Consider the following 23663-nt stretch of genomic DNA (forward strand, 5'->3'; position numbering starts at 1 on the left):
ATGCTGTTTCACTACGGATACAATTATGTTAGCTACTGTAACACATGTATACAATAACCTTAACTCCGCCCCAACTCGCAATCTGATCGGCTGTGTGGCGTGTTTTGGATTGTTGTGACTGGAGAATGGAGCCATCTTGTTTTATTTCTGTCCTGGAATACATTGGGCAGGCCGAACGAAAAACAGGGCTTTCGAATAATGATGTAGCTAGTTAGTGCGCTTGCTAACAATATTGCATATATTTGTATGTTTAGTGCTTCCACCACTCTAAATGTATTTGAATGACTAGGTACTGTCTTTGGCGTGTATTAGGGTCAAAGCAAACGCGTTGGTTCAGGTGTCAGTTTATTTTATTTCTGAGTAGAGGAGTTACTATGAATGGAGGATAAATGTTGCCAAAGGCTGACAGCAGCAGTTACGTTCTCCTCTCTCTTCTCTTCGTCCTCACATTAACAGACCCACCACGGGCAGGTAAGACCGATGAAATGCAATTGGTTGTAATTTGTCACAATGTCGGATCTTCGTATACCGGTGAGCTATGGTAGGCCTATTTGCACGGGAATTTAGTTAGTGTAGATGGCGTTTGTAATTTATCACGGGTCTTAATTTATGCTGCTGGCTAGCCACTTACTGCGTAGCTAACAAACGTTAACGTAAATTATTTTTTTGCAAAAAAAGGTATTATATGGGGATATAGTTAAATATTGAGCTGTAAGTTAGCTACATTTTGCAGTTGTAACTAGCCTGCTGAACGTTTTTAGTATTGTGCAGTTTTAGCTTGCTAACTAACATAACTAGCTACGTGAAATTGGGGTGCTCCACGTTATTTCTAGAACCCAGTACTATTAACGTTAGTTACTAGCTAGTTCACCATTAATTTAGCCGATTAAACTCCACTCCAGGTTGAGATGGAGTTGAGCGGCAACTAGTGTTGGCGGACTGGAGCTCCGACGTTACATACAATTACGTTTTTATCCAAAACTACTGATTTCAGCATCCGAAGAATAGCCCACAATTACACACGACATTGATCGGTGTAATTGCGGGCCATTCCTTGGGTAGCTTATGTGATGTCGGAGCTCCAGTCCGCCTACCCCATTCATAGATGCGGTAAAGAGGTCAATGGAATTCAACACAAACAATGGAAAGATCCTCAATCTCCTCTTGCCCCCCAGCAAAATGAACCTACATTTAGGCAAATGTTTGTGTATTTCACACTGTTGATGTAAATATCGGAGTGTCGTGCTTGTATGGATGTCAACCCGAATACATGTTCATGTCATCGTTTTTATCCACGCTTGTGTAATTTATGACCATTAGAGGGAGTTACTCGACAAGCCATTTGTTTTACTGTTACAAACTGTCATACTATTTGTGCAACTAAACAATCAACTGCATTGCAATTGAAAACGACTTTGACTACCACCACTGATTTCTGTATACCACTAGTTTAATACGCTTATTGACGGTAGTATCTTCTGACCGGGAGTGTTTTGTTAAGAGCCCTGACTCTTGCTCTAAACATTAACACGCATTGCTTGCGGTACGGTTTTGTAAACATAAGGAACGTATCCTTTTATATAAGCGAGAATTTAGGGAGGGGGGATTGAAATTATGTCGATGTGATATGAAAGTAGAGGGATTTATGTTTTTAGAACCGTACCACAATTGAGTCGATTCACGTTTCGATGGTTGTTTGGCTGTTTTTTGACGTTTGGAGCCAATTCGCCTTTAAACAGAACATGTTAACAAGCTGCATTTCAGCTAGAAAGCAGATGGTTTAGTTGACAACGTCATGATAACGTTGTGCGCGCTTCCATTGGGCACACGTCAGCGTGTTGTGATTCTGGATTGCCGATTGCTAGCAAAAATGATAAACTGCCATTTGGGGGAATTGTAAGTGGCTAGTTTCATAATGTTATTGAAACCATGTCTTGAGGTGTTTTGACTGATTTCATGACAATGCTAAAATTATCTAGCTAGTTAGTTGCTGGTTAGCTATCAAATTGCATTAGTCACATGCGCCGAATACAACAGGTGTAGGTAGACCTTACAGTGAAATGCTTACTTACTTAACCAACAATGCAGTCAACAAAAAAATACAGATAAGAAAAGTAACAAGTAATTAAATAGCAAGTAACAAGTAATTAAATAGCAGCAGTGAAATAGCAATGTATTTGAGACAAGTGGTCATTGTGCAATTTTGTTTTGTTTTTCAATAAACATTGGAGACGAATTATATTTTACACGTTAACAATCTAAGCAAACCCTCGGTTTTGTTGCTAAACAACCAAGTCATCTACATGCACGAAATTTCACCAGAGCTAGGTAGCCAGCTAACGTTAGCTTGCTAAGTCGCAGGAGCAACAAAAGACTTGGCCAAATGTTGTTTTACGTTAGATATAGGTAGCTATCTAATGTTGTGGCGTTAGTTGAAATACGAAGAAGCATTGTATTAGCTGCTACTCAATTTGCATTGACCTTTAGTTTGCATCAACCTTCCGGTTACTGGCCCAGTGCTCTAACCACTACCCTACTGCTCCGCCAAGCTGTGTTGTCTCCTTGAACCCATGCACTGATTTGGGGTATTATTGCCTTTTGCACAACTGTGAAATGTAGAGAGCTCTCATGATCCTCATGAAATGCCTAGTTTGTGTCGTTGAATAAAAGCAATGGCACAAATGGTGTAACTTTTTGAGTATTGTTGGCCCAGAGCGCATCTATGGTCATTGACTGGAGATTAGCCTCTGTCAGTATAGCACGTGTTCAGATGGCAATGGGTCCGCCCTGTGTGGGGGTTAACCTCTAAAAGCCGGCGGGGGGGTTTCTTCTCAGCTAACATATGGAATTGTTTTAGGATGGTCATACCATGCATCATTTAGATATTTGATTTGGAATTTTAGAACCCCTTTAAGTACAAAATATTGAAATTTGCATTTACTACTATAGCCCATAGAAATGCATTGAATAACACATTCATGGATTTACTGTACAGTATTTATCTTCACTGTACTGTCAACTTGTGACCCCAATTGTGGTTTGTAACTACTGTGATTTCCCATTGCAGAAATGCTGCTACAGATTTTTAATCCCTTCAAAATACTTCATAAACAAAGGTGATGTCATTAAAGACACAAATTGATTGATCTGCCTTCACCTTAGGAGGGAGAGGATTTATAAAATATCTTAAAGATACAGTGCATTTGGAAAGTTTCCTTTTTCCTCATTTTGTTACGTTACAGCCTTTTTCTAAAATTGATCAAATAAATGTTTCCCTTCAATCTACACCCAATACCCCATAATGACAAAGCAAAAACAGGTTTGACATTTTTTTGCGAATTTATAAAAATAAAAAAACACACACACCTTATTTACATAAGTATTCAGACCTTTTGCTATGAGACTCAAAATTGAGCTCAGGTCTATCCTGTTTCCATTGATCATCCTTGAGATATTTCTACAACTTGATTGGAGTCCACCTGTGGTGAATTCAATTGATTGGACATGATTTGGAAAGGCACACACCGGTCTATATAAGGTCCCACAGTTGACAGTTCATGCCAGAGCAAAAACCAAGCCATGAGGTCAAATTAATTGTCTGTAGAGCTCTGAGACAGGATTGTGTCAGGCACAGATCTGGGAAGGGTGGCAAAAAATATTCTGCAGGATTGAAGGTCTCCAAGAACACAGTGGCCTCCATCATTCTAAAATGGAAGAAGTTTGGAACCACCAAGACTCTTCCTAGAGGTGGCCGCCTGGCCCAACTGAACAATCATGGGAGAAGAGCCTTGGTCAGAGAGCTAACCAAGAACCCAATGGTCACTCTTGACAGAGCTCTATAGTTCCTCTGTGGAGATAGAAGAACAACCATCTCTCAGCACTCCACCAATCAGGCTTTTATGGTAGTGGCCAGACGGAAGCCACTCCTCAGTAAAAGGTACATGACAGCCCGCTTGGAGTTTGCCAAAAGGCACCTAAAGGACTCTCAGACCATGAGAAACAAGATTCTCTGGTCTGATGAAACCAAGATTTAACTGTTCGGCCTGAATGCCAAGTGTCATGTTTGGGTGAAGCATGGTGGTGGCAGCATCATGCAGTGGGGGGTGTTTTTCAGCGGCAGGGACTGGGTGACTAGTCAGGATCGAGGGAGAGATAAATGGAGCAAAGTGCAGAGAGATCCTTGATGAAAACCTGCTCCAGAGCGCTCAGGGCCTAAGACTGGGGCGACGGTTCACTTTTCAACAGGACAATGACCCTAAGCACACAGCCAAGACAACACAGGAGTGGTCTCTGAATGTCCTTGAATGGCCCAGCTCAATCAGCCATCTCTAGAGAGACCTGAAAATAGCTTTGCTGCGACGCTCCCCATCCAACCTGACAGAGTTTGAGAAGATCAGCAGAGAAGAATGGGAGAAACTCCCCAAATACAGGTGTGCTAAGCTTATAGTGTCATACCCAAGAAGACTTGATGCTGTAATCGCTGCCAAAGTAATGAGTACTCATGTAAATGTCATATGAAAGTTTTTTTAATATGCATTTGCAAATGTAAAAAAACAAGTTATTTGTCATTGGGTTTTGTGTGTTGATTGATGATTTAAAAAAACTATTTAATCCATTTTAGAATAAAGGCTGTGTAACAATAAAATGTGGAAAACGTCAAGGGGTCTGAATTTTCGATTGCACTGTATATGCCTTATTTAAAAAGTAGACTCATCTTTCATTTCTCATGGGACCTTTTACATGGAAATCCTCATACATTTCTAAAGTGAAAAATCTGCATCTCAGCGTAATTCTCTTTTTGTAGACTTGCCCTGTAGCGTAAAGTTGCACTGGTCATGCTTTTGGCCAATGTACTTTTTTGTTGCCATATGTGGAGATGAGCTAAGCTATACCTTTTGTAAAAAATATAAAAAATTGATTGCGTTATTTAAAAAAAATTCACACCAAGTAGCCTAAAAATTACTTAGGTTACCTGTTGTTGCCTTGAAACATTTTCTTTTCAAAAACATAAATCATCACCTGTTTAAATTGCAAGTAGTGTAAGAAGCTATTCTTTACTTCCAAAACCTCAATGTTTTCATTCAGGAGCTGGGTGAGAGAAGGGTGGTATTGGCTGACTTGCTTAGTTGTGAATAGCCTACATCCCAACCCAGGCTATATTCTATGCTTGCATTTAAACTGGATGCTTTTGCTAATTGACTTTTTAAAAGCAATCAGTGACATTATTTTAAAGGTGGGTGGTCCCAAATTGTCCTGGTCCCATTTGGGTCAACTCAGACATCTTTTTAGTAGATGTCATCTCCATTAGCTATACATCTTTCGCATTTAAAATGCATATGACAGAATATCTCTCAGTACATTGCATAAATGTGTATCCCCCCTTCACAAGCTTGATGTTGGGTGAGTCCCCTTTCCTATGCAAATAAACACAACTAGAGATGTTATGCACTAGCATGCAATGTCAATGAGATATATTTGATACAGCATGTATTGTCATTGACTAAAAAAACATGTTTTTGTACACTTATACTAGCTAGCTGGGGGAGTCTAGTCCCAGAGGCATTCTGTTCTGCAAATTGGTTCTGCATGCCTTCTTGACTTGGATACAATGTGTTGTCATGCATTTGTGCATGCACACACTGGTTACTGTCACAGTTATCTTGCTAGCTAAATTAGCTAGCTCATCAACCAGTATGTACTTCGCGATTTCCGCACAATGGCACTAATTAAGCCTTGAATCTCAGTGACCTCCCTGTCACCATTAGTCATCTAGCTAGCCGTTAGCCATCTTAGTTGCATCGGTTTCCATTCGACTAGAGCTTGCTAGCTAGTTATCATGTATCAGCCTATGCTGACTAGCGTCGCTAGCATGCTAACGTTAGCAAGCTGGCTAATGTCAATACACTTAGTTGTGGGTCTGCAAAATCAAGGCCAATGGTACTGAACTCATGACATCATGTTTCGACATTGTAGTGGCTATTGCTGTTTTGGCTCATCCTTTATAACTACTGCTGTACATACCTTTAAAAAAATAAAATAATATACTGTCCATACTGTATATAAACACCATTTATATAGTGTACCAGTCAAAAGTTTGGACACCTACTCATTCCAGAGTTTTTCTTAATTTTTTACTATTTTCTACATTGTAGAATAATAGTGAAGACATCAAAACTGTGAAATAACACACAGAATCATGTGCAGTCGTGGCCAAAAGTTTTGAGAATGACACAAATATTATTTTTCAAAGTCTGCTGCCTCAGTGTCTTAGATATTTTTGTCAGATGTTACTATGGAATACTGAAGTATAATTACAAGCATTTCATAAGTGTCTCAGGCTTTTATCGACAATTACATGAAGTTGATGCAAAGAGTCAATATTTGCAGTTTTGACCCTTCTTTTTCAAGACCTCTGCAATCCTCCCTGGCATGCTGTCAATTATCTTCTGGGCCGCATTCTGACTCATGGCAGCCCATTCTTGCATAATCAATACTTGGTGTTTGTCGGAATTTGTGGGTTTTTGTTTGTCCACCCGCCTCTTGAGGATTGACCACAAGTTCTCAATGGGATTAAGCTCTGGGGAGTTTCCTGGCCATGGATCCAAAATATCCATGTTTTCTTCCCCAAGCCACTTAGTTATCACTTTTGCCTGGCAAGGTGCTCCATCATGCTGGAAAAGGCATTGTTCGTCACCAAACTGTTCCTGGATGGTTGGGAGAAGCTGCTCTCGGAGGATGTGTTGGTACCATTCTTTATTCATGGCTGTGTTCTTAGGCAAAATTGTGAGTGAGCCCACTTCCTTGGCTGAGAAGCAACCCCACACATGAATGGTCTCAGAATGCTTTACTGTTGGCATGACACAGGACTGATGGTAGCACTCACCTTGTCTTCTCCGGACAAGCTTTTTTCCGGATGCCCCAAACAGTCGGAAAGGGGAAGAGAAAATTACTTTACCCCAGTCCTCAGCAGTCCAATCCCTGTACCTTTTGCAGAATATCAGTCTGTCCCTGATGTTTTTCCTGGAGAGAAGTGGCTTATTTGCTGCCCTTCTTGACACCAGGCCATCCTCAAAGTCTTCGCCTCACTGTGCGTGCAGATGCACTCACACCTGCCTGCTGCCATTCCTGAGTAAGTTCTGTACTGATGGTGCCCCGATCCCACAGCTGAATCAACTTTAGGAGACGGTCCTGGCGCTTTTTGGACTTTCTTGGGCGCCCTGAAGCCTTCTTTACAACAATTGAACCGCTCTCCTTGAAGTTCTTGATGATCCGATAAATGGTTGATTTAGGTGCCTGTGAAGCCCTTTTTGTGCAAAGCAATGATGACTGCACGTGTTTCCTTGCAGGTAACTATGGATGACAGAGGAAGAACAATGATTCCAAGCACCACCCTCCTTTTGAGGCTTCTAGTATGTTATTCAAACTCAGTCAGCATGACACAGTGATCTCCAACCATGTCCTCATTAACACTCGCACCTGTGTAAACGAGAGAATCATTGACGTGATGTCAGCTGGTCCTTTTGTGGCAGGGCTGAAATGCATTGGAAATGTTTTTTGGGGATTCAGTTCATTTGCATGGCAAAGAGGGACTTTGCAATTAATTGCAACTCATGTGATCACTCTTCATAACATTCTGGAGTATATGCAAATTGCCATCAAACAAACGGAGGCAGCAGACTTTAAAAATGAATATTTGTGGTTCTCAACTTTTGGCCACGACTGTAGTAACCCAAAACAAGTGTTAAAATATATGTTATATTCTTCAAAGTAGCCATCCTTTGCCTTGATGACAGCTTTGTACACTTGGCATTCACTCAACCAGCTTCATGCACCTTAATTTAAAGGTGTGCCTTGTTAATTTGTGGAATTTCTTTCCTCAATGCATTTGATCCAATCAGTTGTGTTGTGACAAGGTAGTGGTGGTATACAGAATATTGCCCTATTTGGTAAATCATGGCAAGAACAGCTCAAATAAGCAAAGAGAAATGACAGTCCATTAGTTTGACTGACCTTCATGTCTTAATCTGGAAAAATTCAAGAACGTTGAAAGTTTCTTCAAGTGCAGTCGCAAAAACTATCAAGCGCTATGATGAAACTGGCTCTCATGAGGATCGTCACAGGAAAGGAAGACCCAGAGTTACCTCTGCTGCAGAAGATGAGTTCATTAGTTACTAGCCTCAGACAATGCAGCCCAAATAAATGCTTCACGGAGTTCAAGTAACAGACACAGCTCAACATCAACTGTTCAGAGAAGACTGTGAATCAGGCCTTCGTGGTCAAATTGCTGCAAAGAAACCACTACTAAAGGACACCAATAAGAACATGAGACTTGTATGGGCCAAGAAACACAAGCAATCGACATTAGACCATTTGAAATCTGTCCTTTGGACTGATGAGTCCCAATTTGAGATTTTTGGTTCCAGCCACTGTGTCTTTTGTGAGACGCAGAGTAGGTGAACAGATCTCTGCATGTGTAGTTCCCACCGTGAAGCCTGGAGGAGGCGTTGTGGGGGTGCTTTGCTTGTGACACTGTCTGTGATTTATTTAGAATTCGAAGGCACACTTAACCAGCATGGCTACCACAGCATTCTGCAGCGATACACCATCCCATATAGTTTGGGCTTAGTCCCACTGTCATTTTGTTTTTCAACAGGACAATGACTCAACACACCTCTTGGTTGTGTAAGGGCTATTTGACCAAGAAGGAGAGTGATTGAGTTGTGCATCAGATGATCTGGTCTCCACAATCACCCGACCTCAAGAGGTTTGGAATGAGTTGGACTGCAGAGTGAAGGAAAAGCAGCCAACAAGTGTTCACAATATGTGGGAACTCCTTCAAGACCTGTTGAATAGCATTCCAGGTTAAGCTGGTTGAGAGCATGCCGAGAGTACAAAGCTGTCAAGGCAAAGGGTGGTTACTTTGAAGAATCTCAAATATTTAAAAAAACATTTTGATATAACACTTTTTATTTTGGTTAGTACATGATTCCATGTGTGGTTTTGATGTTTAACCAATTATTCTACAATCTATGCCCTCACAAACCATCAAAAAAGCAAAGCGTCAATACAGGATTAAAATTGAATCCTACTGCACCGGCTTTGACGCATGTCAGATGTGGCAGGGCTTGAAAACTATTACGGACTACAAAGGGAAACCCAGACGCGAGCTGCCCTGCCCAGTGATGCGAGCCTACCAGACAAGCTAAATGCCCTTTTATGCTCACCACGAGGCAAGCAACACTGAAGCAAGCATGAGAGCACCAGCTGTTCTGGATGACTGGCTACCCAGAGTGTTATCACACAATGTGAACAAAACATTTTAAACAGGTCAACATGCACAAAGCCGCTGGGCCCGATGGATTACCAGTATGTGTACTCAAAGCATGCGTGGACCAACTGTCAAGTGTCTTCACTGACATTTTCAACCTCTCCCTGACCGAGTCTGTAATACATACATGTTTCAAGCAGACCACCATAGTGCCCAAGGAAGCGAAGGTAACCTGCCTAAATGATTACCGCCCCGTGGCACTCACGTCGGTAGCCATGTAGTGCTTTGAAAGGCTGGTCATGGCTCTCATCAACAGCTTCCTCCCCTAGATCCACTCTAATTCGCATACAGCCTCCACAGATGACACAATCTCAATTGCACTGAACATTGCCCTTTCTCACCTGCACAAAAGGAACACCTACATGAGAATGCTGTTCATTGACTACAGCTCAGCGTTCAACACAATAGTGCCCACGAAGCTCCTAACTAAACACCTCCCTCTGCAACTGGATCCTGGGCTGCCCCCAGGTGGTAAGAGTAGGCAACAACACGTCTGCCACGCTGATCCTTAACACTGGGGCCCCTCAAGGGTGTGTACTTCGTCCCCTCCTGTATTCCCTGTTCACCCACAACTGCGTGGCCACCCACAACTCCAATACCACCATTAAGTTTGCTGACGACACAACAGTGGTAGGCCTGATCACCGACAACGACGGCCTATAGGGAGGAGGTCAGTGAACTGGCAGTGTGGTGCCAGGACAACAACTTCTCCCTCAATGTGAGCAAGACAAAGGAGCTGATCATGGACTACAGGAAAAGGTGGGCCAAACAGGCCCCCATTAACATCGACGGGACTGTAGCGGAGCAGGTTGGGAGCGGCAAGTTCCTTGGCATCCACATCACCAATGAACTATCGTGGTTGAAACACACCAAGATAGTCATGACGTGGGCACAACAAAACCTTTTCACCTCAGGAGACTGAAAATATTTGGCATGGATCCTCAGATCCTCAAAAGGTTCTACAGCTGCACCATCGAGAGCATCCTGACCGGTTGCATCACCGCCTGGTATGGCAACTGCTCGGCATCTGACCGTAAGGCACTATAGGGTAGTGCATCTGGCCCAGTACATCACTGGGGCCAAGTTTCCTGCCATCCAGGACCTACAGTGGGGCAAAAAAGTATTTAGTCAGCCACCAATTGTGCATGTTCTCAAGTTTCACCCTAATTTGCAAATAAATTCATTAAAAATCCTACAATGTGATTTTCTGGAATTCTTTTTCCTTCTCATTTTGTCTGTCATAGTTGAAGTGTACCTATGATGAAAATTACAGGCCTCATCTTTTTAAGTGGGAGAACTTGCACAATTGGTGGCTGACAATACTTTTGCCCCACTGTATATAATAGGTGGTGTCAGAAGAAAGCCCATACAATTGTCGGAGACTCCAGTCACCCAATTTATAGACTGTTTTCTCTGCTACCCCACGGCAAGCGGTACCGATGCACCAAGTCTGGAACCAACAGGACCCTGAACAGCTTGTACTCCCAAGACATAAGACTGCGGAACAATTAATAAAATCGCCACTGGACAATTTACATTGACTCCCCCCTTCCCTTTGTACTCTGCTGCTACCCACTGTTTGTTTTTTACCTGTGCATAGTCACTTCGCCCACCACCTACATGTACAGATTTCCTCAACTAGCCTGTACCCCCGCACACTGACTCTGTTCCGGTGCCCGTATATAGCCTTGTTATTGTTATTCTTATTGTATAACTTTTTTTTATTTTAGTCTACTTGGTAAATCATTATTTTTGAACTGCACTGTTGGTTAAAATTTCTTAGGGCTGAGATCCCGTTAACAGGATCGATATGACAACAGCCAGTGAAAGTGCAGGGCTCCAAATTCAAAACAACAAATCTCATAATAAAAATTCCTCCAACATCTTATACCATTTTAATGGTAATCTTGTTGTTAATCCCACCACGGTGTCCGATTTTCAAATAGGCTATACAGCGAAAGCACCACAAACGATTATGTTAGGTCAGCACCTATTCACAGAAAAACACAGCCATTTTTCCAGCCAAAGAGTGGAGTCACAAAAATCAGAAATAGAGAGAATTAATCACTAACCTTTGATCTTCATCAGATGACACTCATAGGACTTCATGTTACACAATACATGTAGCTTTTGTTCGATAAAGTTTATATTTTAAAAAATCTCAGTATACATTGGTGTGTTATGTTCAGTAGTTCCCAAAACATCCAGTGATTTTGCAGAGAGCCACATCAATTTACAGAAATACTCATTATAAATGTTGATGAAAATACAAGTGTTATTCACAGAATTAAAGATGGACTTCTCCTTAATGCAACCGCTGTGTCAGATTTCAAAAAAACTTTACGGAAAAAGCATAATCTGAGAATGGCACTCAGAACCCAAAACAGCCAGAGGAATATCTGCCATTTTGGAGTCAACAGAACATTAGAAAAAACACTATATATTCACTTACCTTTGATCTTCATCAGAAGGCACTCCCATGAATCCCAGTTCGACAATAAATGACTGATTTGTTCTATAAAGTCCATCTTTTAGCCACTTGTTGTTAGCGTGTTCAGACCAGTAATCCATCTTCATGAGGAGCGAGCACTTCGTCCAGACAAACTCGGAAAGTTCCGTTACAGGTCGTAGAAACAAGCCAAACGATGTATGGAATCAATCTTTCGGATTTTTAAACATAAATCATCAAGGTTCCAACCGGAGAATTTCATTGTCTGAAGAAAAGCACTGGAACGAGAGCAAACTCTGTCGGGAGCGCGCGTCACAAGCCTGAGACACCCTGCCAGACCACTGACTCAAAGAGCTCTCATGAGCCCCTCCTTTTATAGTAGAATCTTCAAACCATTTATAAAGACGGTTGACATCTAGTGGAAGCCCTAGGAAGTGCAACTTCATCCATATCTCACTGTGAATTCAATAGGGACTGGGTTGGAAATCGACCAACCTCAGATTTCTCACTTCCTGTTTGGATTTCTTCTCAGGTTTTTGCCTGCCATTTGAGTTCTGTTATACACAGACATCATTCAAACAGTTTTAGAAACTTCTGAGTGTTTTCTATCCAATAATACTAATAATATGCATATATTAGCATCTGGGACCGAGTAGGAGGCAGTTCACTCTGGGCACGCTATTCATCCAAAAGTGAAATGCTGCCCCCATCCCAAAAAGGTTAAGGGCTTGTAAGTAAGCATTTCACGGTAAAGTTTACACTTGTTGTATTTGGCGCATGTGACACAAAGAAAAACCCTTGAAATTAGTAGACGTGTCCAAACTTTTGAATGGTACTGTATGTGTACACCCCTTCAAATGAGTGGATTCAGCTATTTCAGCCACGTCTGTTGCTGATGGGAGTATAAAATCAAGAAACACAGCCATGCAATTTCCATAGACAAACATTGGCTGTAGAATAGTCCGTACTGAAGAGCTCAGTGACATTCAAAGTGGCACGGTCATAGAATGCTACCTTTCCAGCAAGTCAGTTTGCCAAATGTCTGCTCTGCTAGAGCTGCCCCGGTCAACTGTGAATACTGTTATTGTGAAGTGGAAATGCCTATGAGCAACAACGGCTCAGCCGCGAAGTGGGTAGGCCGCACAAGCTCCCAGAATGGGGCCGGCGAGTTTTGAAGCGCGTAAAAAAAAAAAACGTCTGTCCTCTGTTGCAAATCTCACTGCCGAGTTCCAATCTGCCTCTGCTAGCAACGTCAGCTCAAGAACTGTTCGTCGGGAGAGTCATGAAATGGGTTTCCATGGCCAAGCAACCGCACAAAAGCCTAAGATCGGCATGTGCAATGCCAAGTGGTGTAAAGATCGCCGCCATTGGACTCTAGAGCAGTGGAAACGCGTTCTCTGGCGTGATGAATCGCGCTTTCCCGTCTGGCTGAATCTGGGTTTGGCGGATGCCAGGAGAACGTTACCTGCCCGAATGCGTACTGCCAACTGTGAAGTTTGGTGGAGGATGAATAATGTTTTTTTTTTTTTCATGGTTTGGGCTAGGCGCCTTAGTTCCAGTGAAGGGAATTCTTAATGCTACATCATACAATGACATGCTAGACGATTCTGTGATTCTAACTTTAACAGTTTGAAGGACCTTTCCTGTTTCAGTATGACAATGCCCCTGTGCACAAAGCGAGGTCTATACAGAAATGGTTTGTCGATCGACGTGGAAGAACTTGACTGGCCTGCACAGAGTCCTGACCTCAACCCCATCGAACACCTATGGGATGAATTGGAAAACCAACTGTGAGCCAGACCTAATTGCCCAACATCAGTACCTGACCTTACTAATGCTCTTGTGGCTGAATGGAAGCAAGTCCCCGCGCAATATCCAACTTCTATTGGAAATCCTTCCCAGAAGAGTGGAGGCTGTTTATAGCAGCAAAGGGGGGACCAACTCTATATTAATGCCCATGATTTTGGAATGAGATGTTCGACGAGGTGTCCATACTTTTGTACATGTAGTGTATATGGACTCTGACATTGCTCGTTCTGATGTTTCTTTCTTTTGGATTTGTGTGTATTGTTTTGTATTACTGTAATGTTGGAGCTAGAAACATAAGCATTCCACCAGACCTGTGATAACATCTGCAAAATATGTGTACTCGCCCAATACATTTTGATTTGTGGTCCCTTTGTAGCTCAGTTGGTAGAGCATGGAGCTTTTAACGCCAATACCACCAATATGTCAAATGTATACACGCATGACTGTAAGTCGCTTTGCTAAATAGCTTAATATATTATGTGGTGGAACATTCCCAACTAGGAATGTGTTGAGATTTAAGGGGTTAGTTCATCAGAAATTGCTTTTGTTTTGTTTCAGGTCCAAGGCTAGCTCTGGCAAGATTATTGTCAGGTAAGCAGCGTCTCCTCTGTTAGTGCAGTGTATCTGTAGGTCTGCCAGTCTCCAGCGATTTTGGGTTACTTTGTTCTATTCTCAGCTTGTGCCTATTTAATATTCCCATTCACAGCAGTGCTTTGTTTTTCCATTAACTTAGGTATTTTCTCTAACCAGTTTTTATGCAACATTTCGTTCAACAATACTGAACTACTTTCAAAGAATCCTGTTAGTCCAGTGTCTAGACGATCTGTTCAGTGCCATAGAGGGAAGAGTTTTGTCTTTTTTTCCCCTGCGTTCTTAGACAGCTGGGCCTAATACTCCCCCCTCACGGGAAAAGCCCTGACCGGCAGCCCCTATGCTGTCTCATGTTAATCACACATGCCACAGAGACGCTGACCCACTTAATACTGCCCCTGTGTTACTAATGGGTATAGGGGTAGACACTGTAAAAAAAAAAAAAAAAAAGTTAGGCCTTGTTTTATTCTGATATATGGCCCCTTTAGGCTAACTGATTTTGTTCTGGCCCCTTTAGGCTAACTGATTTATTTTATGGCCTTTTTTTAGATACTATGTTAGGCCCTAATGTATGTCCCTCATTTCTATTGTTTCTCATGTTTTTGTGAGTCCATTTAAGTTGTTTCTATGCGCAGGTCTCAAAAACACTCAATGATAACCCCTGTTTGTTTCAGTGATAATGATATGAGTTTTAATGTAGCTAATCTGTTTTATTTTAAGCACCAGACCTGAATTGAACTAAGTCAAAATACCTGAGGTATTGCTGCATTCCCTTCCAGTTTTCCCCTTGATGCTTTATTTTATTCATTTGTTTCCTGGGAAGTTTTTATTCTAGAAAGCATCAGGTGCATTGTTAATGTAATGTGCATGATAAATGGTGAAAACCTTTTTTCTTATTTGTCTGTCAGTGACATGTCTCTGTAATAATACTAAAAGCTGTAAATGCTAAATCTTTCATTGACTTGTCTTTCAGTTCTTTACAATTGGTAAGCAGGTATGGGAGAGAATAAAAATTGTCAGTGACCATGTCATAACTACAGGGGGCACTGTGTTGTCTTTATCTTTAATCTGTGCTGTATTTCAGAACTGCGCTGCAGCCCTGGACAGTTTGCCTGCCGCAGTGGGAAGATGCAATGCATCCCCATGTCCTGGCAGTGTGACGGCTGGGCGGCTTGTGAGGACAAGAGCGATGAGTTGGACTGCCCCCGTGAGTGAAACATTTTACCCAGACTCCAAGCTGAACTCTGGTCCCCTTTCCAAACAATTAGGGCTGGGAATTGCCAGGGACCTCATGATACCATCATGATACTTGGGTGCCAATACGATAAGTATTGCGATTCTCAGGGTTCTATATTTATTGCGATTCGATACTGCAATTTGATGTTGCAAAAATTATTACTTATTATACAGTGCCTTCAAAAAATATTCACACCCCTTGACTTTTTCCACATTCTGTTGCGTTACAGATTGCCACAAAATCGAATAAATGTTAAATTCTATGGCCTAAATACAATACCCCATAATGTCAGTGGAATTCTTTTTTTTATTAATTAAAAAGGAAGTTAATAAATATTCAAACCCTTTGTTATGGCAAGCCTAAATAAGTTCAGGAGAAAGAAATTGTCTGAACATGTCACGTAATAAGTTGCATGGACTAAATTATTATTATTTAAAACAAATACAAATTGGAGTAAAAGTATCAATACAGTATCTGCCAAAATAGTATTGTGATATGTAACTATCGATTGATTTAGAAAACAACTTTCTAAATGTCAGGGGAAACGCCAAACTCATTCTGATTAAACGTTTTCTCAACGCCTTTTATTGTGAGCTTTGTTTGTTGTTCTCTCTTGCGGAGATGGTAGTAAGCGGTTGAAGGAAATCTTATTGTTTCCATTACTTAATTCCTGAATTGGCGCTGGTCCCTTGATCTCTGGCTGCATAATAGGAATTATGGAAAGGATTGGGTGCATGTGACCTTCTATAACATGGCCATTTTCTTTCATCTTGACTGTGTGCATATTACATTATTTGATAAATGGTGGCAAAAGCAGTTAGAAATGGTTTTATGTGTATTTATTGTCATGGGAAAGAACTAGATGTTTTTGCCATTGATGACCTGTGAATGGTCTAAATAAACAGTTTTCTTCCCCTTAATGAGAAGTCCCTTGTCAACAAACAAAGCTGTCTTCAGGTTTGTTATGAACTGCAGCCAGTCACCACAGTACATTCCTTCTATTTAAATACTGCCTCTTACTTCTCTCCCGGTCCTCCCTTTCAGCCATGAAAGAGGAGACGTTTCACTTTGCCAATGGGTTTGGTAATGGATTTGACCAAGTGGAAGATGTCATCGGTGTGGCCCAGCCTGTGCGCTTTAACAGTAAGACTCACGTTTAACTCTCCCTCCATGAACCCTTCACTCACTTTTCATCCCAAAAAATATTTGAATTTGTTGTTGCTAAAATAAACTATGGAAAGCTTTGTTACTGGACATATTGTAGGAGCTCTAAAGTACCTTTCCCTTCCACAGAGAAGTGCCCTAGTGGGTGGCATCACTACGAGAAGACAGCCAGTTGTTACAAAGTGTACCTAAGGAATGAGAACTACTGGCAGGCTGTGGACATGTGTCAGAAAGTCAATGGCTCGTTGGCGACCTTCGTCACCAACGAGGAACTGCAGTTCATCCTCAAGATTGAGGTGGATTTCGATGAGGAAGTGTGTGAGCGCAGAGACCAGTGCAAGTGAGTGTTTGCTAAGGATGTGTTGCATGAAGTAATAATGTTGAAATGAATGCCTGAAGGCTGAAGCAGATTTTCTTACTGTACAGACTAATATATTATTATTTAATCCACTTTCCACTTTGTTTCAGGTTCTGGGTGGGTTACCAGTATGTCATCACCAATCAGAACCATTCACTGGAGGGCCATTGGGAAGTGTCATATAAAGGTGGGTGCGGACTTTGTTCATTTTAATTAAAGTATATTGTGCTTGAATCCCACTGAAAATGAGCTAAAGGGAGCAAACGCAACTCATTGTCATGCTCAAACAGCCATGATCAGTCAAAGCATTAAACCTGTATTTGGCTTACGATTCATCTGGTTCCTTTCTTTCACGGTTCCCTTACAGGGTCGATGCAGGTGTTCCTGCCACCAGAGGGCCTGACTAACTTTGGAGAGGCATCTTCGACCCAGGACAACATCTTCTGTGCCCAGCTGCAGCGCTTTCAGATCAAGAGTATGAACGAACGCGGCCTTCACAGCTGGCATGCCGAGAACTGCTACAAGAAGTTCCCCTTCCTGTGCAAGAGGAGTATGTCTGCTCTCATCAAAACCAAATGACCTATGCAGCTTAACAGGAGGTCAAAGTAGCTTGATTGTAATAAGTGTAGATGCCCAGCTGAAACCTGGTTGTTTGAGTCATAAGATTCATGTAATTCTGTATCTCAAGCCTTGGGTGCTGTAATGCTTACCCAAGTCAGGGAAGTCCAGCATCCTTTGTTGTGTAGTGTAGGTATAGTTATTGGTTGGTTTTGGTCTTAAACCTTTGATTGTCTTTAACAGGGCAGACATGTGTGGACATAAAGGACCAGGTGGTGACCGAGGGGTACTACTTCACCCCTAAGGGGGAAGACCCGTGCCTGAGCTGCACATGTCACAACGGCGAGCCAGAGATGTGTGTGGCTGCGCTGTGCAATCGGCCGGAGGGCTGCAAGAACTTCGGCAAGGACCCCAAGGAGTGCTGCAAGTTCACCTGCCTGGACCGAGGTACTATCCAGCTACTCACACAATTCCCTGAACAAAAACTAGAAACTATGGGCGTTGTGAATGTTTCACAAGGGGGAGCTCGAAATTTTGATCTCTTGTCCTGTCACGTTGTTCAACAATATTTGGCACTGTAATTTCAGGAGAGAGAATTCAGAAACACTTCAAATGTATAAAAATGTGGACCCTGTCTGTCTTTTAGAAGGCAGCAGCCTGTTTGACTCTATGGCCAGTGGGATGCGTCTGATCGTCAGCTGTATCTCCTCCTTCCTCATCCTCTCTCTGCTGCTCTTCATGGTGCACAGGCTCCGGCAGCGCAGACGCCAGCGCATCCAAACACTCCTTGGAGGTAACCATACGCATCATATAATCACACTCGTACAAACAACTGGTGGCACCAAGTTTGCATTTTTTTTTTTTACCTTTATTTAACCAGGCAAGTCAGTTAAGAACAAATTCTTATTTACAATGACGGCCTACACCAGCCAAACTTGGATGATGCGGTGCCAATTGTGCTCTGCCCTATGGGACTCCCAATCCCTTCTGGAAAAGCCCTGTTTGGCCTTTAAACAAACACAGGGAATGGAACGCCTCTCCTAATCACTCTGTACTTGCCTCTAGCCTGTCTCTGGTACGTCAGTGTATTCAAATGTGTATGCATTTTAGTAGTAAATCATTGAATGATGATTGGTTGGTTTTAATTGGTCTCACTCAGACTTTCTCTTTTCTCTCTCTCTCCTCAGTTCATCATTTCAACCTTGGGCGGCGAGTCCCAGGCTTTGACTATGGCCCGGACGCTTTTGGCACTGGCCTCACTCCCCTGCACCTCTCTGATGATGGAGAGAGAGGTGCATTTCATTTCCAGGAACCTCCCCCTCCCTACGCTGCCTATAAATACCCTGACATCCAGCACCCAGATGACCCCCCTCCTCCCTACGAAGCCTCCATCATCCCCGACAGCGTCCTCTATGTGGACCTCGGTAGGACCACCCTGTGCTGTTAATGTGTTTTCCTAACTTTCTGTGAAAGCAGTTGATTTTCTTTCTAGATTCACATACTAGGTTGAGTATCTAACTGTTTCTGAACCCTGTCATCACTGTTCTCGTTGTTCTCAACAGCACGCCATGGCGTTCAGATGATCCCTAGTCAGATGAGGGACGTGGTAGATGCCATGACAGACGCCCCAGCGCCACCTGTCCCTGTGCCAATGTCCTCCCAGGAGCGGGAGGACTCCATGGACAGCAGCACCCTCCTGGTGGGGCCTGACACCCCCACAGACAGCCACACCCCTGACTCCATGCCTGTAGACTGCAGCAACCGCTCCTCCCTCAGCACCGTGGTATAGGACTAAGGGGGGCGGGGAGCTGCTCCCGCCTGGACCCATATTTTGAGAGAGGAGGGCAGTGGCAGACTGGTCTATCACATGGGGTCTGTTAGTTAGAAGAGACTGGGATGGGATGGAAAAACACAGTGTAGAGACGGTATCAGGGTAGACTGAAGGACCAGTCCACTTCTTGAGGTGTGAGGAAAATCGGACTGGTGTGTTTCTTGATCAGGTGAACTGAAACCAAGTGGGTGTTTGTCAGAAACGTAACCTCTACAGTTTAACTTAAATGCAGTGGATCAGTCCGCTTTCGTATAGGTGAATACAGATGGATGAGTAAGGCAATCAAATGGATCTGAAAGACTGACTCTGTACAGACAAGACACACACTACACCAGGCTGAGCTACTGCTTTTAGTTTTCATTGGACAAAGCTTTTGAATTATTTGGTTTGTTTGAGCTTCATGCTCAAGATTTCCCCCAATATAAACACTCCCTCAGGCATTACACCAGGTAATAATGAAGGGGGAGGTAGATGGTTCCACTTCAGCTTAAGTCCTTTGCACTTCTTAATTTGCATCCTACTGCTTATGTCCTGGAGGCCGAGGCAGAACTTGGATTGTCAGTTATTGACAATGACTTACATGACTCTGCTCTCTCTCCAAAGTCTCCTCCATGAATTAAATACATTGTTTTCCTATCCCAAGCATTGCCTCTGAACTTGGATTTTTGCCCTCTCCAATCAATCTGATATGCTAAGACGTCTTCGAGATTGATAGCACAATGGTAAATAGAACAATGAGAGGTTCTTCTACAAGAGGTTTTTCAACCTTGCAGAAATATTTAGGTATGGTTATTGTTAGCTCCAGCTAACACACTGCTATGTATTGATGAGGTAAATGCTACAACTTTTACAAGAATCTTGCAACAATATTGTATTTTGTTCATGAGTTTTTGTTGAAGTAGATGTCCATTGGTTGAGTATTGTCCTTTTCTTGGGTAAGAAATAGGCTGGGAATTGTTGGGACCTGAACATAGATGATGGGTCCCTCATGTTAGTCAATGAGTTCACCACATGAAAGAGAATGTCACTGGTGAGTGAGAATTAAGGTTAGAGCTTCATTTGTAGCAATGGTTACTTGCTGTTTTGTACCCAATGAAATGTGTAAAAGTAAACTTATTTAGATAGTGTTCTTTTCATTAAATCATATTAACGATTAATACTAAATTCATTGGTAAAACAATCTGTTACTTGACTGCGTATGTGTGAGTGTATGTATGCACACGTATATAAAAACCAAACTTTGTTTTTCAACATTTTGCACATCACCTGTTTGCCAAGTAGCTCTGTGCATCTGCTTTCAATGTCATGAAGTATTTTAAAACGGAATATATTTTGCAAGCAACTGATAACGTGGGGAAGTGTAACAATCATCAATTGTGTCATTTTTGGAAGCTGCCACTGGATTCACTGTAATATATTTTCTTGTCAATGTACATTGTCAGCTCAGTGTATTTTAGTTTGACTATAACTTGGCAAAGGTGATATGACATTGGAGGTTTACCTGGTTAGGTTCTAACAGTAGCATATATGGCATTGGGTGGCCAACCCCCTTTCCCATGTTTTATGATAAAGACGGACAAGGAAAGTCTAATGTAGTAAACAAAAAAAAACATAGGAAAGCCACATAATTTGACCCCATTGTGACTCAAGGTGTAAAGACCTGTGAGAGCCCTGTTCAGTTCTTCTGTTGTGCTTGTTCATCTGTAGAGTTGAAAGGCCAAAGGAGTTAGAAGGCTACGATGGCAGGCCTATGAAAGCACAAACACCCCTATCAGGGTTTTGGAACTACTTTGGTCTTTGCCCTTACCAGCCAGGATCAACAAAGCATGGTAATCTATTTGGCTGAAGTCGATCACCAGCAGCACTGAAATTGGGGGGAAGATCTGCCTTGAGAATCACAGCTGTGTGTGTGTGTGTGTGTGTGTGTGTGTGTACACTGTGTTTATGTACAGATGTTTGTAGCATTGCATCGTCATTTTTTTCATGTTCTTCGGTAGGTCTTAAGTTTTTTTGTATTTTTTTTCAACATGGATAATCCACAAAAGGATTGTCTAAGGAAATTGTTATGATTTGTAAAAAAAAAATGTTTATCGTAAACTTGGTGTTCATGTATGGGGGATGTTGTTTGGGAATCAGATCTCTCCATCTTTGGACTCCCGAGTGACGCAGTGGTCTAAGGCACTGCATCTCAGTGCTTGAGGCGTCACTACAGACACCCTGGTTCGATTCCAGGCTGTATCACAACCGGCCGTGATTGGGAGTCCCATAGGGCGGCGCACAGTTGGCCCAACGTCGTCCGTGTTTGGCCGGTGTAGGCCGTTCTTATTTACAATGACTTGCCTAGTTAAATTTAATAAATAATCATCTTTGGTGTGAGTGTGTTTTCAGCTTGGCCCAGGTTTAGCTTACAGATGCTTGCCTACAGGTTGCTGTAGATACATGCATTGGAACCCCTGCTGCATTTACACAAGTTGATTTGCTATCAATAGTCACAATGGTGGTGTGAAAAAATAACTTTCAATGTGTTATAAAATGCAATAGCTGATATTTTATTTCATAGCTTTTAAATTGTAATTGTTTGCTTCTTTTGCAGGGGTCTCTGTTTTTCTGAGGTTGAGGTACATCTAATTAAATGCCAAATAAACTGTACCATGAAGGATAGCTGCCTGTTGTGTGTTAGGCCTGTAGTGGTAGCAGAACACTTGAGACCATAGGATAAATAGGCCTACCTATACAAGCCTATAGGTCTTGGCATATGTCAAGGAAATCCCTCAGCCATTGTGACCAAATATCGGGATTAAGATGAGATGTGACAATCCCTAAACACTGAGATGTGTGTTGCTGATGAAGAAGGGGAGCCCTGGAAGCTGTTAAGGAATTGAAATCTACATCTTGGCAGTGATGCTGAAACAAAAGACGTAAGATTTATTAGTCAGACCATATCAAGCATCAGTAGCCTATTACATCATACATCTGCATCTGAGTGGGACAGCAGGTGGATTTTAGGCCTATACACATACCGTATACCTGTCTCTTCCTTCGACAGGTGCCCTTTTAGAGGCAGACCACTTGGCAAGGATATATATAGTACACAAATACATTGGAAAAATGAAGAGTGCTAACGTTTCACTCAGATACTGTACATTTTAACTTGTTAATTGTTTTTATTATTAAAAAAAAAAAGGATTGACCTTACCTTTTGAGGGCATTTGTGCTCAGCTGTGAGATGCCATGCTCTCCTCGCATCAATGTCCTGTTATGTGACATTTGTCATTAAAGACCACTGGCAATGACACACTCCACTGACCAAACTGAAGGGTAAAAAAGCTTGACATTCACTTTCCCAGTCCTTTTTAAGCTTGGCATTTGCACAGAACCCAACCCCCTGCCTCTACCTATTGAGGTGCTGTGCTTGTTTATTGGAAAATGATTTCCTGCTTATTACAGGTTCTCACACTGGTAACAGGTTTGTTTTAAATGTCCTTTATATTTTACAAGGTACACTACCGTTCAAAAGTTTATACCACTTAGAAATGTCCTTGTTTTTGAAAGAAAAGCACATTATTTTGTCCATTAAAATAACATCAAGTGGCTCAGAAATACAGTGTAGACATTGTTAATGTTGTAAATGACTATTGTAGCTGGAAACGGTAGTTTTTTTAATGGAATATCTACATAGGCGTAGAGGCCCAATATCAGCAACAATCACTCCTGTGTTCCAATGGCACGTTGTGTTAGCTAATATGAGTTTATCATCTTAAAAAGCTAATTGATCATTAGAAAACCCTTTTGCAATTATGTTAGCACAGCTGAAAACTGTTATTCTGATTAAAATGATAAACATATTAGCTAACACGAAGTGCCATTGGAACACAGGAGTGATTGGTGCTGATTCTTTCAAAAACAAGGACATTTCTAAGTGACCCCAAACTTTTGAACGGTAGTGTAGGTAAACGTGTATTATGTCATGGAAGATAAGAATGTACCCCTGCACCTTGACTGGGTATGGGTACTCCTTGTATATAGCCTCCTTGTTTTTGTTTTACTATTTCCTTTTATTTAGCAAATATGTATTTTTAACTCTGCAATGTTGGTAAGTAAGCATTTCACTGTGAAGTCTACACCTGTTGTATTCGGTGCATGTGACCAATAAAATTGAATTTGTATTAATGTTCTTTACTGACCATACCTTGATGCTATTGATAATATAAAGTGACTGATGGCATACTCAGTCAAAGTCCCTAGCATCCTGATTGACACTGCCTGACTGCTTGAAATGGGGGAGAAATCACATAGTTTGGTCCTGAACTAAACTGTAGCCGACACACTGACACAGAC

At 42.0% G+C, this 23663-nt stretch overlaps 1 protein-coding gene across 2 annotated transcripts; it reads left to right on the forward strand.

The window, feature by feature from the left end:
* Nucleotides 1-102: 102 nt before the first annotated feature.
* LOC109892527 (integral membrane protein DGCR2/IDD-like) lies at nucleotides 103-21986 on the forward strand. 2 transcript variants are annotated; one of them, XM_020485114.2, is made up of 11 exons: nucleotides 103-471; nucleotides 14145-14177; nucleotides 15262-15384; nucleotides 16459-16557; nucleotides 16708-16918; nucleotides 17047-17123; nucleotides 17304-17486; nucleotides 17738-17941; nucleotides 18141-18287; nucleotides 18682-18918; nucleotides 19057-21986. In XM_020485114.2, exons 1-11 carry the CDS (start codon nucleotides 390-392, stop codon nucleotides 19281-19283), a joined length of 1623 nt encoding a protein of 540 aa, XP_020340703.1. In that variant the 5' UTR covers nucleotides 103-389; the 3' UTR covers nucleotides 19284-21986. The 2 variants fall into 2 exon arrangements, with proteins under 2 accessions (XP_020340703.1, XP_020340704.1); XM_020485115.2 differs by lacking the exon at nucleotides 14145-14177.
* The last annotated feature ends 1677 nt before the right edge of the window (nucleotides 21987-23663 follow it).

The sequence above is a fragment of the Oncorhynchus kisutch genome, linkage group LG6 (assembly GCF_002021735.2).
Source record: "Oncorhynchus kisutch isolate 150728-3 linkage group LG6, Okis_V2, whole genome shotgun sequence".
Lineage (NCBI taxonomy): Eukaryota > Metazoa > Chordata > Actinopteri > Salmoniformes > Salmonidae > Oncorhynchus > Oncorhynchus kisutch.

What these genes read in the sequence shown, in the direction of transcription:
- LOC109892527 (XM_020485114.2), top strand. Translation starts at nt 390, where the DNA reads ATGTTGCCAAAGGCTGACAGCAGCAGTTACGTTCTCCTCTCTCTTCTC. An exon ending in AACAGACCCACCACGGGCAG is followed by an intron (nt 472 to 14,144) that starts GTAAGACCGATG and finishes GTTTTGTTTCAG; the next exon opens with GTCCAAGGCTAGCTCTGGCA. An exon ending in GTTCACCTGCCTGGACCGAG is followed by an intron (nt 17,942 to 18,140) that starts GTACTATCCAGC and finishes TCTGTCTTTTAG; the next exon opens with AAGGCAGCAGCCTGTTTGAC.